This window comes from Aethalodelphis obliquidens, unplaced genomic scaffold, assembly GCF_003676395.1.
Source record: "Aethalodelphis obliquidens isolate GAN/ISIS:26980383/991018 unplaced genomic scaffold, ASM367639v1 scaffold15, whole genome shotgun sequence".
In the NCBI taxonomy this organism is placed as follows: Eukaryota; Metazoa; Chordata; class Mammalia; order Artiodactyla; family Delphinidae; genus Aethalodelphis; species Aethalodelphis obliquidens.
Genome location: NW_020837959.1, coordinates 14,078,359 through 14,091,178, shown reverse-complemented (window position 1 = coordinate 14,091,178; position 12,820 = coordinate 14,078,359). Strand labels below are relative to the sequence as shown.

The 12,820-nt window shown below is 43.3% G+C and overlaps 1 protein-coding gene across 14 annotated transcripts in view; it reads right to left on the bottom strand.

Annotated features, from left to right (window-relative positions):
- The window catches only part of DZIP1 (DAZ interacting zinc finger protein 1), a 54,340-nt gene extending 45,762 nt beyond the window's left edge, over window positions 1-8,578 (bottom strand). For 2 of the 14 annotated variants that reach the window (XM_027115975.1, XM_027115977.1), the window contains exons 1-6: window positions 8,332-8,568; window positions 7,269-7,366; window positions 6,696-6,805; window positions 5,773-6,004; window positions 5,106-5,660; window positions 4,336-4,368 (exon numbers count right to left, since the gene is read on the bottom strand). In XM_027115975.1, coding sequence (XP_026971776.1) covers window positions 4,336-4,368; window positions 5,106-5,660; window positions 5,773-5,775 — 591 coding nt within the window. In that variant the 5' untranslated portion in view covers window positions 5,776-6,004; window positions 6,696-6,805; window positions 7,269-7,366; window positions 8,332-8,568. Of the gene's footprint in view, window positions 1-717; window positions 844-4,335; window positions 4,373-5,105; window positions 5,661-5,772; window positions 6,005-6,695; window positions 6,806-7,268; window positions 7,367-8,331 lie in introns of those variants that run through there. The other 12 variants (XM_027115979.1, XM_027115981.1, XR_003434676.1 and 9 more) reach the window with 11 other exon arrangements.
- Between the last annotated feature and the right edge of the window lie 4,242 nt (window positions 8,579-12,820).

Below are 12,820 nucleotides of genomic sequence, written 5' to 3'. Positions count from 1 at the left end.
GCATGAACTCTTTTCTCTCTTATTCATAGCTTTATCCCCAGAGACCAGCATTAAAAAATCATTGAGCACATGCTTAGAAATATTTGGCCTCCTAAAATGAATTTACTGGGGAAAAAAAAATCAATCCTACCTGTATCTCTATTCTCTACTTTAACACAATTTTTAAGCAAAAAATTCAACTTGTTTCATCTATATCCTCCCCCTGGATTACTCTGAAGTAAGTCCTGGATACTGTATATTTCATTTGTCAATATTTCAGAATCTATCTCCAAAAGGACTTTCTTTTAACACAATCATAATATTATCCCACCTTTTAAAATGTGAAAATTGCTTATTTATCAACAAATATCCAACCATTTGTTTATTTTTTCCCCAATAATTCACACATTGTCTTAGAAAACATTTTTGCAGTTTGTTGTGAATCAGGATACAAATAAGGTCATATCCTGCAACTGGTTGTTTTGTCTCTTAATTCTGTTTTTGTCTATAGGCTGAGCCTCCAAGTTCCTTTTCCTTATAATTCTTTTGCTGAAGAAACCGAACATTTGTCCTGCAGAGTTACTCTCAGTCTGGATTTTGCTGTTTCATCTCTATTGTGCTATTTACATGTTCTCCTATTCAGCTTTTGCCTTACTCTTAATCAGTATAATTGCATCAGAAAGCTTTAGGTTCTAACTTCCCAGAAAATTAACATGATGGCATATTTCTCAGCATTACATTTCAGAGGATCTTTACAGCATCTTTTACGACTTCTCTGCTCATGAGGACTGTTCTGGTTTCCTCACAACAGTTTAGGGACTGCCCACACTGGCTCGGGTGTAAGTGTGCCTCTTGGGCTACACACAGCACTGGAGAAAGGAAAGGAAGAGGAAACACGGAAGTGTAACTTTTAATTTCTCAAAATAGAAAATACGTATTTTAACTATTGCAATAATACAGAAGACTCATGAGCTCAGGGTAAGAAGGGGCTCATACTCCAAAAAGAAAAGACTGACATTTTGACTTCATCAACATGAGAAACTTCTATGACAAAAATACCAAAACAAAGTTAATAGACTTCTGGTTTCTGGATCTGCATGTAAGGAGCTTGAAAATCGCCACTCCATCCTAACAACAAGGAAAAAGCTGAACAGACTGAAAAATCCACAACTCTTCTTGGATCTGTAAGAGAGGGGAGGATACAGGGCAAACCACTGCCCCTGAGTGTGCTTTTCAACACTGCACTTTAAGTCCTTGCTAATGTAATAAGGCAAGAAAAAAATTAAAAGATATACAGACTGGGAAGGAAGACACAGAACTGTCTTTGTTTGCAGATGACATGATCGTCTGTGTAAAAAATCCAAAAGGATTGCCAAAAAACTCCTGGAACTAATAACCAGGTATAGCAAAGTTGCAGGATACGAGGTTAATATACAAAAGTCAACTGCTTTCCTATATACCAGTAGTGAACAAGTGGAATCTGAAATTAAAAATGTAATAACATTTACATTAGCACCCCCCAAAATGAAATACTTAGGTCTGTTGATAATGGGGCAAGCTATGCATGTGTAGGGGCAGGAGATATATGGAAACTTTTTGTACCTTCCCCTCAATGAAACTAAAATTGCTCTAAAAGAAAAAACTTAAGTTCACACAAAAACCTGCAAGTGAATGTTTATAGCAGCATTATTCATAAGAGCCAGATACGGGTTCCAGGCAAGATATTCTACAAAAGTAAAAGGTTAACAGACTCTGATTCATGTACACCATGGAATACTAGTCAGTTTTTAAAAAATGAATGGATTAGTGAAACCTGAAACAACTGGTCTATCAGGCCCCAAAGCCAAAACTATCTGATCTACCATCACTGGGATTAAAACATACTTTATAATAGATCTTACAGTAATTAGAAACTTAATAAAAGTCAGATCATTCTTTACAATGAAAAACAGCAGGAGGTTCAGGAATCCTACTTATTGCACAAAGATTCTGCCTTAGAAATAATAAAGTTCCCTTTCAGGGTAAGAAGGTGGGAAGGAATTCTACATCACGTAGAATCAAATTTCTCCATTAATAAGATAATTATAAAACTTTAAAAAATGCTGTAAAAACTTTATCCTATAACCCTTTGCATTTTCTTAAAAAAATAGTTTTAAATATATGATAAATATGTTTGATATACAGATGAATGATATAAACTGCTTTTTCAAAGGAGTTCCCTTAAAGCATCTTTAGGACAGAAAGTGACATAATGAATTAAGAAAAATTAGGTACTATGAACTATTCATAGAAAGGAATCTGATACTCTTTCCATGACAACCCCAGGGATATAATATGTCAAATTATGTTCAGTGTACTTGGTTTCAGAGTGTTGGCTACATGTAGGTTGTATGCTATGTAAAACATGTAAATGTCTTAATACCACTTCTATCCAAAATCATTAAAAATTTAAAAATACTTAGTGTAATGGAATTAACACAAGAACTCAGGGTTCCTTTACCTAAATGAGTAGGATAGAGGTTTTTGATTCCTCCAGATGTTTTTTAAGACCTCTCAAAGACAATGACGGAGAACAGGAGATAAAGATTTTCACTATGCCCACTAAGAGCTAGGCCCTGTTACATCACTATCTTTAAAAATTTCCACGGCAACCACTTTATCCATGAAGAAATCAAAGCTCAGGAAAGTTAAGTTGCAGCCTTATTGGTTGCACAGTTTGACCCATGTCTCTCTGACAGCAAAATGCATGCTTTTTCTACTCCCCAACACTCATCTCCAACTCCAAGGGGCTCAATAATTGGAACAAGGGACAGAAATTCACTGACAGATTCCAAAATCTATCTGTGTTGCTGAAGTGTGGGGAAGAATCTGAGTCTTCCAGCTGTGAATATGAAAGGTCTTCTTAGAGTCTAAGTCCTATTATAATCCACTGGAATTTTTTAATTTTTAAAGTTTTAAAAATAATTTGATAGCCAGATCACTGGTACACACTGGCCTTTACACATGGCCATCAAACCTCCCCGGCTGTTGGAGGTTTCTATTTAAATAAAAATTCACACTGCAGACTAAAGTCAAATAACTATTTAAACAAAATCAATTGACTTCCCATAAATTTTACTATAGGCCAAATATCCCTAGCTTACAAATCTGTAACAAAGATTATAACACCGTGGAATCCCTGCTAGCTTACATGCCAACTATTCTTAGCAGCAGTCTTTGACTACCCCTCCCTGAAACACTGATTCTCACAGCAGCTCAGCACTGTGACCTCTGGCCTTCTGGTCTGAGGGTTCATAAAGAGATAGGTCACAGGTAGCCACAGCTCACTACAGGGAAGCCACTGCAGAAATCAACATCCACTTGTTGCAAGCTATTTACTGAGCTTTCCTCGTGCTATACCTGCATTATCTCACGGGATTCTCAGAGCAACCCTACTACTAATGTTCTCATTTTCCAGATGAGGAAACTGAGGTTTAGAAGTTAAAAGACTTGCACAGAGGAATAGGTGGAATTCAAACCCAGGTAGTCTAACTCCGGAGTTGTCACCCTAAAGGCTCTCACTGCTCAAGAACTCCATAAAGAGACAATGGCAAGTCACTTAACAGAGGGCAGAGTATATGTGTACTACACTAAGTAGGAAAAGGTGGTGTGGTCATTCCTATCTCTTCTTGGCCACACCTGGGCACACCATACAGCTACCACCGCCATTCAGAGTCTGAGTGGCCAAGAGTTGGCAGGTGTCACTCATTTGATAAAAGTGAGCCATTACTTTTTTAATCCTCATATTATCATTCACATTTGAAAATCTTTACTTACGAACAGCTATTTTTATGATAACCAAAAGAACGAAAACAAAGTTTATAAACATACAATTTTTATGTTACAGGTTTTAATGTTTCACTAATACCAAAGCCAGGTAAACTTTCTTTAATGTTTTAAACAGAACCTATTCTATCCATTTTACGATAATGACATTTAAAGAGCCATCTCAGCACTATTTATAAATATTTAGTTTTTCAATAGCATTTATGAAACACATAGGCAATTAGCAACATCAGGTATCATTGGATGACTATACCTAAAGGTTGTATACCCAAGGCTAAACATTAAGACTTTCTAACAGCATTCTTTCCCAACTGTTCACCTAGTTTAAGTACACTTCTCTCAAGGCTCCTGTTGGGTCAGTCTTAAGCACTATTAACCTCACTGTTTTCTGAGCCCCACACCCAGTTCTCCACATGCACTCCTGCTTTGGCTCCACCATTACCTAAATCCACTGAGGCCTTTTAAGTCCTATTTAGCCAAAATGACTGGAATGTAGGGGTGTGAAATCAATCTTGTCAGTCTATTGCTTATTTTGATATCTTCATCAAACATTCTTTGCTTCTTCTACCTAACCAATAAAAAAGATAAATATGCTGATTTCTGTTACACACAAAAATGACAATATTTATCTTGGGTTCAATGTCTAACCCCTAACAGTTGGGAGGTTAAGAACAAAAAGGCAAAATTTAAAAAATTTTTAAGTAGCATTGTTATATCAGCAAGTATTCTCCTGCTTAGGAAATAGACACATTGAAATACTTAAGAGTCTGCGACTCACTGCCAAATGGTTCAAAGGTAATAGTATGAAACAGAGACAGAGAAAATAAAGCCAATGTGGCAAATGTTAATAATTGGTGTAAGGAAGTTTTTGCACTGATTTGCAATCTTTCTGTAAATTTAAAAATATTTCAAAATTTAAAAATGAGGAAAAAAAATCCACAAATTTAAGCATTCCATATCATTTGGGGCCGCAGCTCAACAGCAATTTGTACCTGGTTTATTTTTCATTACACCGATTAGGAGGAAGAAACAGTTTCTTAAACAACCGGCTTTTAGATAATTCAATAAAGCACCGCAGTCAACGTTACTTAATTATTAACCCTATGTTAGTCTACACAAGGTAATGAACCACGTTATCTGTTGGTTAAAATTACTCTTTCGCTTAAATATATGCTGTTTCTTCTAATTTAGAGTACAAATCAAAAAAAAAAAAAAAAGTCAGTGCTGTAGGAAAGGACTCCCAATATCCCAGCCAGTAGGAATTGAGGGTTTTATTGGGTAATCACAAGGCAGCTTCTCACCTGGAAATAGCTGGCTTTGGCCTCAATCATCAGCTGCTGGGTGGAGATCAACTTTTTCCTGCGTTTACACTCTTCTTTGAGTAACTTGATCTCGCCGGCCTGCTTGGTGAGGAGCTTCTTGCTCTGCTCGCACTCGGCCAGGCTCAGGCGCAGCCGCTCCTCCAGGCTGTGCAGCTGCGAGGTGAGGAACTCCTGCGAGTGCAGCAGGTACTCGATGGTGAGCTGCGCCAGGCGGATGAGCTTCAGCAGCACCGGGTCCACCCCCGACTGGCAGTGCGGGCACTTCTCGTCCTCCAGCTTGCAGAAGGTGATGTTCATGATGTTCTCCTGCAGCGTGAGCACGTCCACGGCGCCTGCCACCTTGTCCACGTCGATGGCGCTCAGCCGCCGCCAGTCCACGTTCTCCAGCCGCGGGCGGAACTGGAAGAAGGGCAGGGGGCCCGAAGCCGCGCTGGGGGGGCCGCAGGCCATGGCGGCCCCGCCCGCCGCGGCGGCTTCGGAGGCGGGTCTCTCCAGGCTGTTGGCGAGCGGGTAGTAGACGTGCTTCTGAAAGGGCTGCGGGAAGGACAGAGAATGGGGGAGGCGGAGGGGGCTGGGAGTTCCGTGGAGTCCCCGCCGCCCCAGCCCGGCATCGGCAGGCGGGCATCCCCGGCTTGCCGCCTCTTACCATGCTTGGAAGCAAATCCGCCGCCTCTGCCGGCTTCGGAGGAGGGGGCAGTCCCGTCTACCCGGCCCGGGCCGCCGCCGCCCCACCCCTCGGAGCGGGGAGAAGGCTGGGTCCCGGCGGCGGCGGCGGCCTAAGGCCTGGGCGTCTAGGCCGTTGTTATGGCAGCGCCACGGGCGTGGACCTGGAGCAAAGTGCGAGCCGGCCAGCGCGCGGTCAGCGTGAGCCCAGGGCCCTGCGGGGCCAAAGAATAACTCGTCGTGAGCCAGCCGAGGACACTCCGGTCCACCTCGAGAGGGCACACTTCCTGAGCGCCGGCTCGCGGGGCACCACCTTGCAAGTCTCTAAGGCGCGGGGAGCCACATCCCAGCTGCCAGCCTCTGATCCTCGCCTTAGGTTTTTGAGATTAGAAAGAACCATTCATCCTCCTCTTTCACGCACAACTCAGAAAACGTGAAGCAACAAATCTATGTAAAATTAAATGGGATGGAGGGGGGCCTAGCTGCAAAAGGGCACGAAGACTCTTTGGGGTATAATAAAAAAATGTCCTCTATTTTGATTGTCTCGTTGATTACCCGGGCATATACATTTTTCCAAACTCACTGAATGGTACACTGAAAATTAACGGTGCATTTTGTACATTATACTTCAATAAAGTTGTTTTAAAAATTAAATTTGTAGTGTAGTTAATTATATTTGATGGAAGCCCTCCTAAATTTCTTACATCCAAGATACTTTTTTAAATGGAGTCTTTCTTCCTCTCTGGGTTGGCCACCTAGATATAACATTCGGATAGAATTTCAAACCAAAGAACTTCCCCAAATATGTAATACCTTACTTGTCTTTCCAAAAGGATACTTTTTTTCAAAATGTGAAGATAAAGACAATTATATGGAGGGGGAACTTTACAGGGCCCTGGTATTTACCTTACAAGCTTGTGTGGCAGCTGCATTCTGTTTTCTGGAGAGGCTGAACTATTTCTAGCAGCAACTCGTAGACCTCAGGCCTCTCATTCTCGAGGTCTTCTGGGAGCTGCCTGTGGTTACCATAGAGATGGATGAACTGAGGAAAAGCCAGCCATTCCTCAGTCCACCGGGGAGTCCCTGCTTGGACCAACCATCAGGAAAATTTTTGTCTCTCGTTAACACCCAAAGAACAGAAGAAACGAAAATACAGTTCAGAGTAACTGGAAGCAAACTTGTAATGTCAAACATTTCTAGCCCTTTCTAGATACTGAGAACTAGAAATAAGCCCACAGGAAAGCATCCAGAAACTAAGCACACACTTCATTAGACTTCATAGAAGCCGTGCATCCAAATAATTTTGAATGGGATTTTGAAAGAAAAAGAGCTATTATTGATTAACTACAGCCAGCATGACAGTCTTAAAGATCTAGCTTCAAAGTCTGATTCTTCCATTTACTTGCTGCCTGACCTACAAGTTACGGCAGCCCTAGGCTTCAGTTTCCCAGTCTGTGAAATAGACGTCAGGATACCGACCTGGCAGGTCTATGTACCCTGGACTCCATCCACTGGGCTGCAGGATCAGCGGGAACAAGGGCCGTGGTCTCTCTTGCTCACCGTTATATTCCCAGCACCTGGCATAGATCAGGCACGGAGAGTCGCGTTAAGAATTTGCCAAAAGGACAAGTGGATAAAGAATGATCCGAATGAGGGGCTTCCCCCGTGGCTCAGTGGTTAACAATCCACCTGCCAATGCAGGGGACACGGGTTCGAGCCCTGGTCCGAGAATATCCCACGTGCCCGTGCGCCACAACACTAAGCCTGTGCTCTAGAGCCCGTGAGCCACAATTACGGGGCCTGCATGCTGCAACTACTGAAGCCTGAGTGCCTAGAGCCCGTGCTCTGCAACAAGAGAAGCCACCGCAATGAGAAGCCCGCGCACCACAAGGAAGACTAGCCCCTGCGGGCCGCAACTAGAGAAAGCCCAGGGGCAGCAACAAAGACCCAGACAAAAATAAATTAATTAAATAAATTAAAAAAAAAAAAGAACGATCCGAATTAATTAGGCGCTTAGGAAACGTCAGCTCCCGGCCCGTCCCTCATATTTCCTGTGCCCCCGGGCTCTGGGTCCAAGCCCTTGAAACTTGGGGGTCTATCCGCGCGCTCCCACTGCATTCTGGGGAGGAGGCGCACGGGGCTCGAGGCGCCCATCTCCGTTCGCCGCCACCACTCCGCCCGGCCGCGAGCGCCGCGCCGCTGGCCACCCTCGCCCCTCCGCTGAATCTGAGTCGCAAGATGGCCGGAACAGGAAAGAAGGGGCACGCTTTCCCGTTCCCTCTGCAGGGCCCCCAGCCGGGCGCAGCGTCTCCCGCCCCGGGCACACCATGGGGACGACCGCCGAACCCACAAAGACAAAGGCCGGGGAACGCAGGCTCCAGTGGGGTCCCGGCGCCGCCCCTTAGAAGGCAAGCAAACGGGGGAGTGGGGGGCTGCGGCAGCCAGGCCAGCGGGGTCTGCAGCGCCTCGGCTCGCAGCGGGAAAAGAGGAAGGAGGGCCCGGCCTCCCCTGGGCGCCTGGCGCATCCCTGACCTCGACTCACCCCAGCTGCGCGCTTCTGGGCGGGCGCCGGGCGCTGCAGGCGGACAGGGGCGAAGCTGTGGACGCAGGCTCCAGGGGCGCTGCTAGCGCGGGCGGGCCCGTGGAGGCCGAGGAGCAGCCGGGAGGGAAGCGGCGGGCCAGCTCCTTCTTCCAGGACGCAGAGTGAGGCCTGTCTGTTCTGGGCAAGTTGTGGCGAGGCTAACCGCCTGGCGCCTCTCCAGGCCCTCCCAGATTCCCGGCCACGGGCGCCTCGGGATCCCCCACCCCCCTCCCGCCCCCTCCCATCTGAGATCTCCCTCCGGCCTCTTCTCTCTGCCTCCCGGCTCCTCCGGCAGCTGGGCGGGACCGTGCGCGTCTAGACCGCCGCGCGAAAATGCGCTCCGCCAATCCCGCTGTTGGTGCAGACACGTGGTGCCTGGGCGCGCTCTGTTGCTGGCGTGGGATGCTCGCCCCAGGAAGACTTTTCAAAGAGAAACCAGATTTACTCCTACTCTGCGGTTAGCCTAACGCCCAGCTAGCTAATTTCCCATAGAGGCAGGGGCTTTTTGTGAATTCCTTCTAAGAAGAGATGCATTTTAATCGCAGAAGTCTGCAGATGCAAGAGACCTTATAGGGCTATCTCATGCAGCCTTGCACTTGAGTGACGGGCAAAACAGGATTAAAGACCATGTGCCGAAGCACACAAGGATTTAAATCCATCTAGATTCCGTGTCTCTTTTGGTTATGCCCATTTTAGGACGAAAGGCGTGGAGCTCTGTTGGCAGAAAGTTTGTCGGTGGGGGAGAGGGGACGTCCGGGGTCAAGAGTAAGGTAACTGTTTTTTAACCTAAAGCTGGAACACACGGTCTAACAATGGGGCAAAATTCCATATAATGCGTAATCCAGAAAGTATGCACATATTTTAACAACCCTGAGGTTGACCCAGATTGAGAAATTTGAGTGCATCTTTTGCAAAATCTTACTGTCTGTTGTAGCAAAATAGTTCTTCACTTAGAAAGGAGTAACTTCAGAATTTTTGTTGGCTGGCGTGTTACTGTAAAATGCCTTTCCTTGTGTTTCTCTTTGACTGAATTAACTTTATCGGCTATGCTATTTAGCACAAGGCATCAAAAATAGTAATAGCTCAAAAAGTATTTATGTTGAATTCCTTTCTTGTTTTAGTTTTTAATTAAAATCATAAAACCTAGGACAACCTTAACAGGTGTTTAAAAATTTGTCCAATTTCAATTTAATGCTTAAATTGGAAAGATCCAGGATCCCATAAAAATGCTCTAAAGTAGTATGGGTAAAGATTTCTAGATAGAAATTTCAGGCAATGTGAGGGAGGTGTGGCCACTGCTTTGCAAAATCTATATACTCTGTAGCCCTTTGTGGTGTGTGTGTGCGTGCCTTAGAGGATAATTGCTTAATTAACATTATTTGATAATACACCATTTGTGTTACCAGTATGCCACATATGCAGAATTGGAAGAAATAAGATGAACCAGTTGACCTTGGCATTGGCATAGCAGCAATCATACATTCTTTTTTTTTTTTTTAATTTTATTTATTTATGTATTTATTTTTGGCTGTGTTGGGTCTTCGTTGCGGTGCACGGGCTTTCTCCAGTTGCGGTGAGCGGGGGCTACTCTGTTGCAGTGCATGGGCTTCTCATTGTCGAGGCTTCTCTTGTTGCGGAGCACGGGCTCTAGGCACTCGGGCTTCAGTAGCTGTGGCATGTGGGCTCAGTAGTTGTGGCTTGCGGGCTCTAGAGCACAGGCTCTGTAGTTGTGGAGCACAAGCTTAGTTGCTCCGCGGCATGTGGGATCTTCCCGGACCAGGGCTCGAACCTGTGTCCCTTGCATTGGTAGGCAGATTCTTAACCACTGGGCCACCAGGGAAGCCCAATCATACATTCTTGATCCTTTCAAACCTCTTATACCAGTTATCACAGCTGAGCAGGGTGTTGCTGTGGTAATTAAATAATTAAAAAATTTAAAGTTATTTAGGTATCTGTCTCCTGCATCAGACTATGAGAACCTGATGTGTTCTAGCACACTGAGCACATAGTAAGTGCTCAAATAAGTATGTGGTTTTGAAGACAGAAATGATCCTGAAAAAGGAAACTAGAAATATTGGTTACTGTTGATCATTTTGTGTAGTTAGTAAATTAAAGTGTTATATCTGAATTTATTTCAAATTTTTCATTTCTCCTGTTTGAAAACAGCAAGTGTGACAAAATGAAAATTACATTGAGGCAGGCAGTTGGGGATGGTGGCTAGCATGGTATCTATTTATTATTAAACGTTACCAGGTCTTATAGGAGTAAAACAAAGATTAGATATTCAACGTGGACTTTGAATCAAAGTAATTAAAAGGTATCAAATCAGACAATACATGTTGTTTCTGCCCTTCGTTTTTGATCACCTGGCTAATGTCATTTAGTTATAATTATAATATCATATATAGTATACAGAAAAGTGTGTAAGAGATATATGTACAGTTTAAAGAATAATCAAGTGAACATTTGTATACCCATCCCCCCAGTTTAAACCATTCCTAGCATTTTGGAAACTCCTCTTTGTACCTCCCCAATCATATCCCTTTCCATCCTCCTACTTAACAGTTGTCCTAACTTTTGGGTTAAATCATTCCCTTTTTCATACAGTTGACACATTATATTGTTTACATATTATATAGACAGTGTATTATTTACTTTTGAACAACTGAGTAGCAAGCACAAATTGTGTAAAGATGAGTCAGATGAGTGTCAGGGTCCATACTGCCTTTTAAGGCAAGAGGGCTTCCACTCTGGCCTGGCCCTTTAGAAAAGCCCAAGAAGCTAATGGACCTGGTGCTCCCATAGCCTGTGCTCTCCCATTCTAGCCCATACTTCATAGAACCTTGGAACTTCCTGCACAAACCATCCACGCCAACTTTCAGAGCCTGTATGGGCTGCTTCTCCAAGTCTGTCTTCTCAAAGCCGGACTGTATTGCTCATGGTTAGCCACGTGGGGTGGCCGCCGTCAGCAGACTATTTACAAGTACTAAATAGCGCAGGTATGTGGATCGGCAAATATAACCGAGGCACACAAGGCCTCTCTCTGGTCGGGATGGTGCCAGGATACAAAAGAGAAGAGTTGCTGCCTGGGAGCTTGGCTGAGTGCAAGAATTCTAAATTCAAACCTGGCTTCTCAGCCTCAGCTTCCTTTGAGTAACTTAAAATAGGATGCTGCTGGCAGGCGGCTGTAAATGTATATTGCAAACTCTAGGGCAACCATTAAAAAATTAAAAAGAGGAGTATGATTAATATGTTAAGAGAGGAGATAAATGGAATGTTATAAACTGCTCCATTAAAACCAGAAAAGGCAGGAAAAGAGGGTGAAAAGAAAAGAAAGGAAGGAAGGAAGAAAGAATGAATAGAAAACAGTTACAAACATGGAAGCCATTAGCCCAATTATATCAATAATCATTTTAGATGTGAATGGTCTAAATAAACCGATTAAAAGATTGTCAGAGTGGATTAAAAAAAATTAGACGCAACAGTATGTTACATATAAGAAACTCACTTCAAATATAAAGACTTATATGGTTTAAAAGGGATAGAAAAAGATACATCACTAATCAAAGGAAATCTGGAGCAGCTGTATTAGTTTCGGACAAAGCAGACCTCAGAACAAGGAAAATGATTAGGAACTAAGAGGAATACTGTATAATGTTGAAGGGGTCAGTGTTCCAAGAAGACATAATCCTTAACATGTATGTACTCAAGAAAGGAGTATGAAAATAAATGAGGCAAAGCAGAACTGGAAAGAGAAATAGACAAATCCATAATTATACTTGGACACTTCAACGTTCCTCTTTAACAATTAATAGATCAGTTAGGACAAAATTGACCCAAATAGTACTATCAATCAACCTGATCTAATTGGCAATTATAGAATACTCCATCCAACAACAGGAGAATACACGTTCTTCTCAAATTTGCATGGAACGTTCAGAAAGATAGACTACATTCTGGGCCATCAAACATATCTTAACAAATGTAAAAGAATAGAAATCATACAACATATGTTCTCAGACCACAGTAAAATTAAACTAGAAATCAGTAGCAGAAAGATAGCTGGAAAATCCCCAAATATTTGGAGATTAACCAACACGCTTCTTCAGAGAAGAACTCTCAAGAGAAATTTTAGAATATTTGGAACTAAATAATAATACAACTTATTAAAATTTGTGGGATGCAGTGAAAATGGGGCTTAGAGGGAAATTTGCTCATTAGAAGTGAGTCCCTAAGTTTGACCGACACCCAAGGGGAGGGGAATCAGGTTTGCCTTTTGAAGGCAGGACGCATGGAAGATTTTGAGGCCGTATTTTGAAACTACACCGCAACCAGTACCAGAACCTCCCTTTCTTTGATTGTTCCCTGGTGGCTTAAGTAGAGAAAATGACTTGATGACAGTTTCAATTTACAATTCAATTGAATCATTTACGTGTTGCCTTGAACTGAC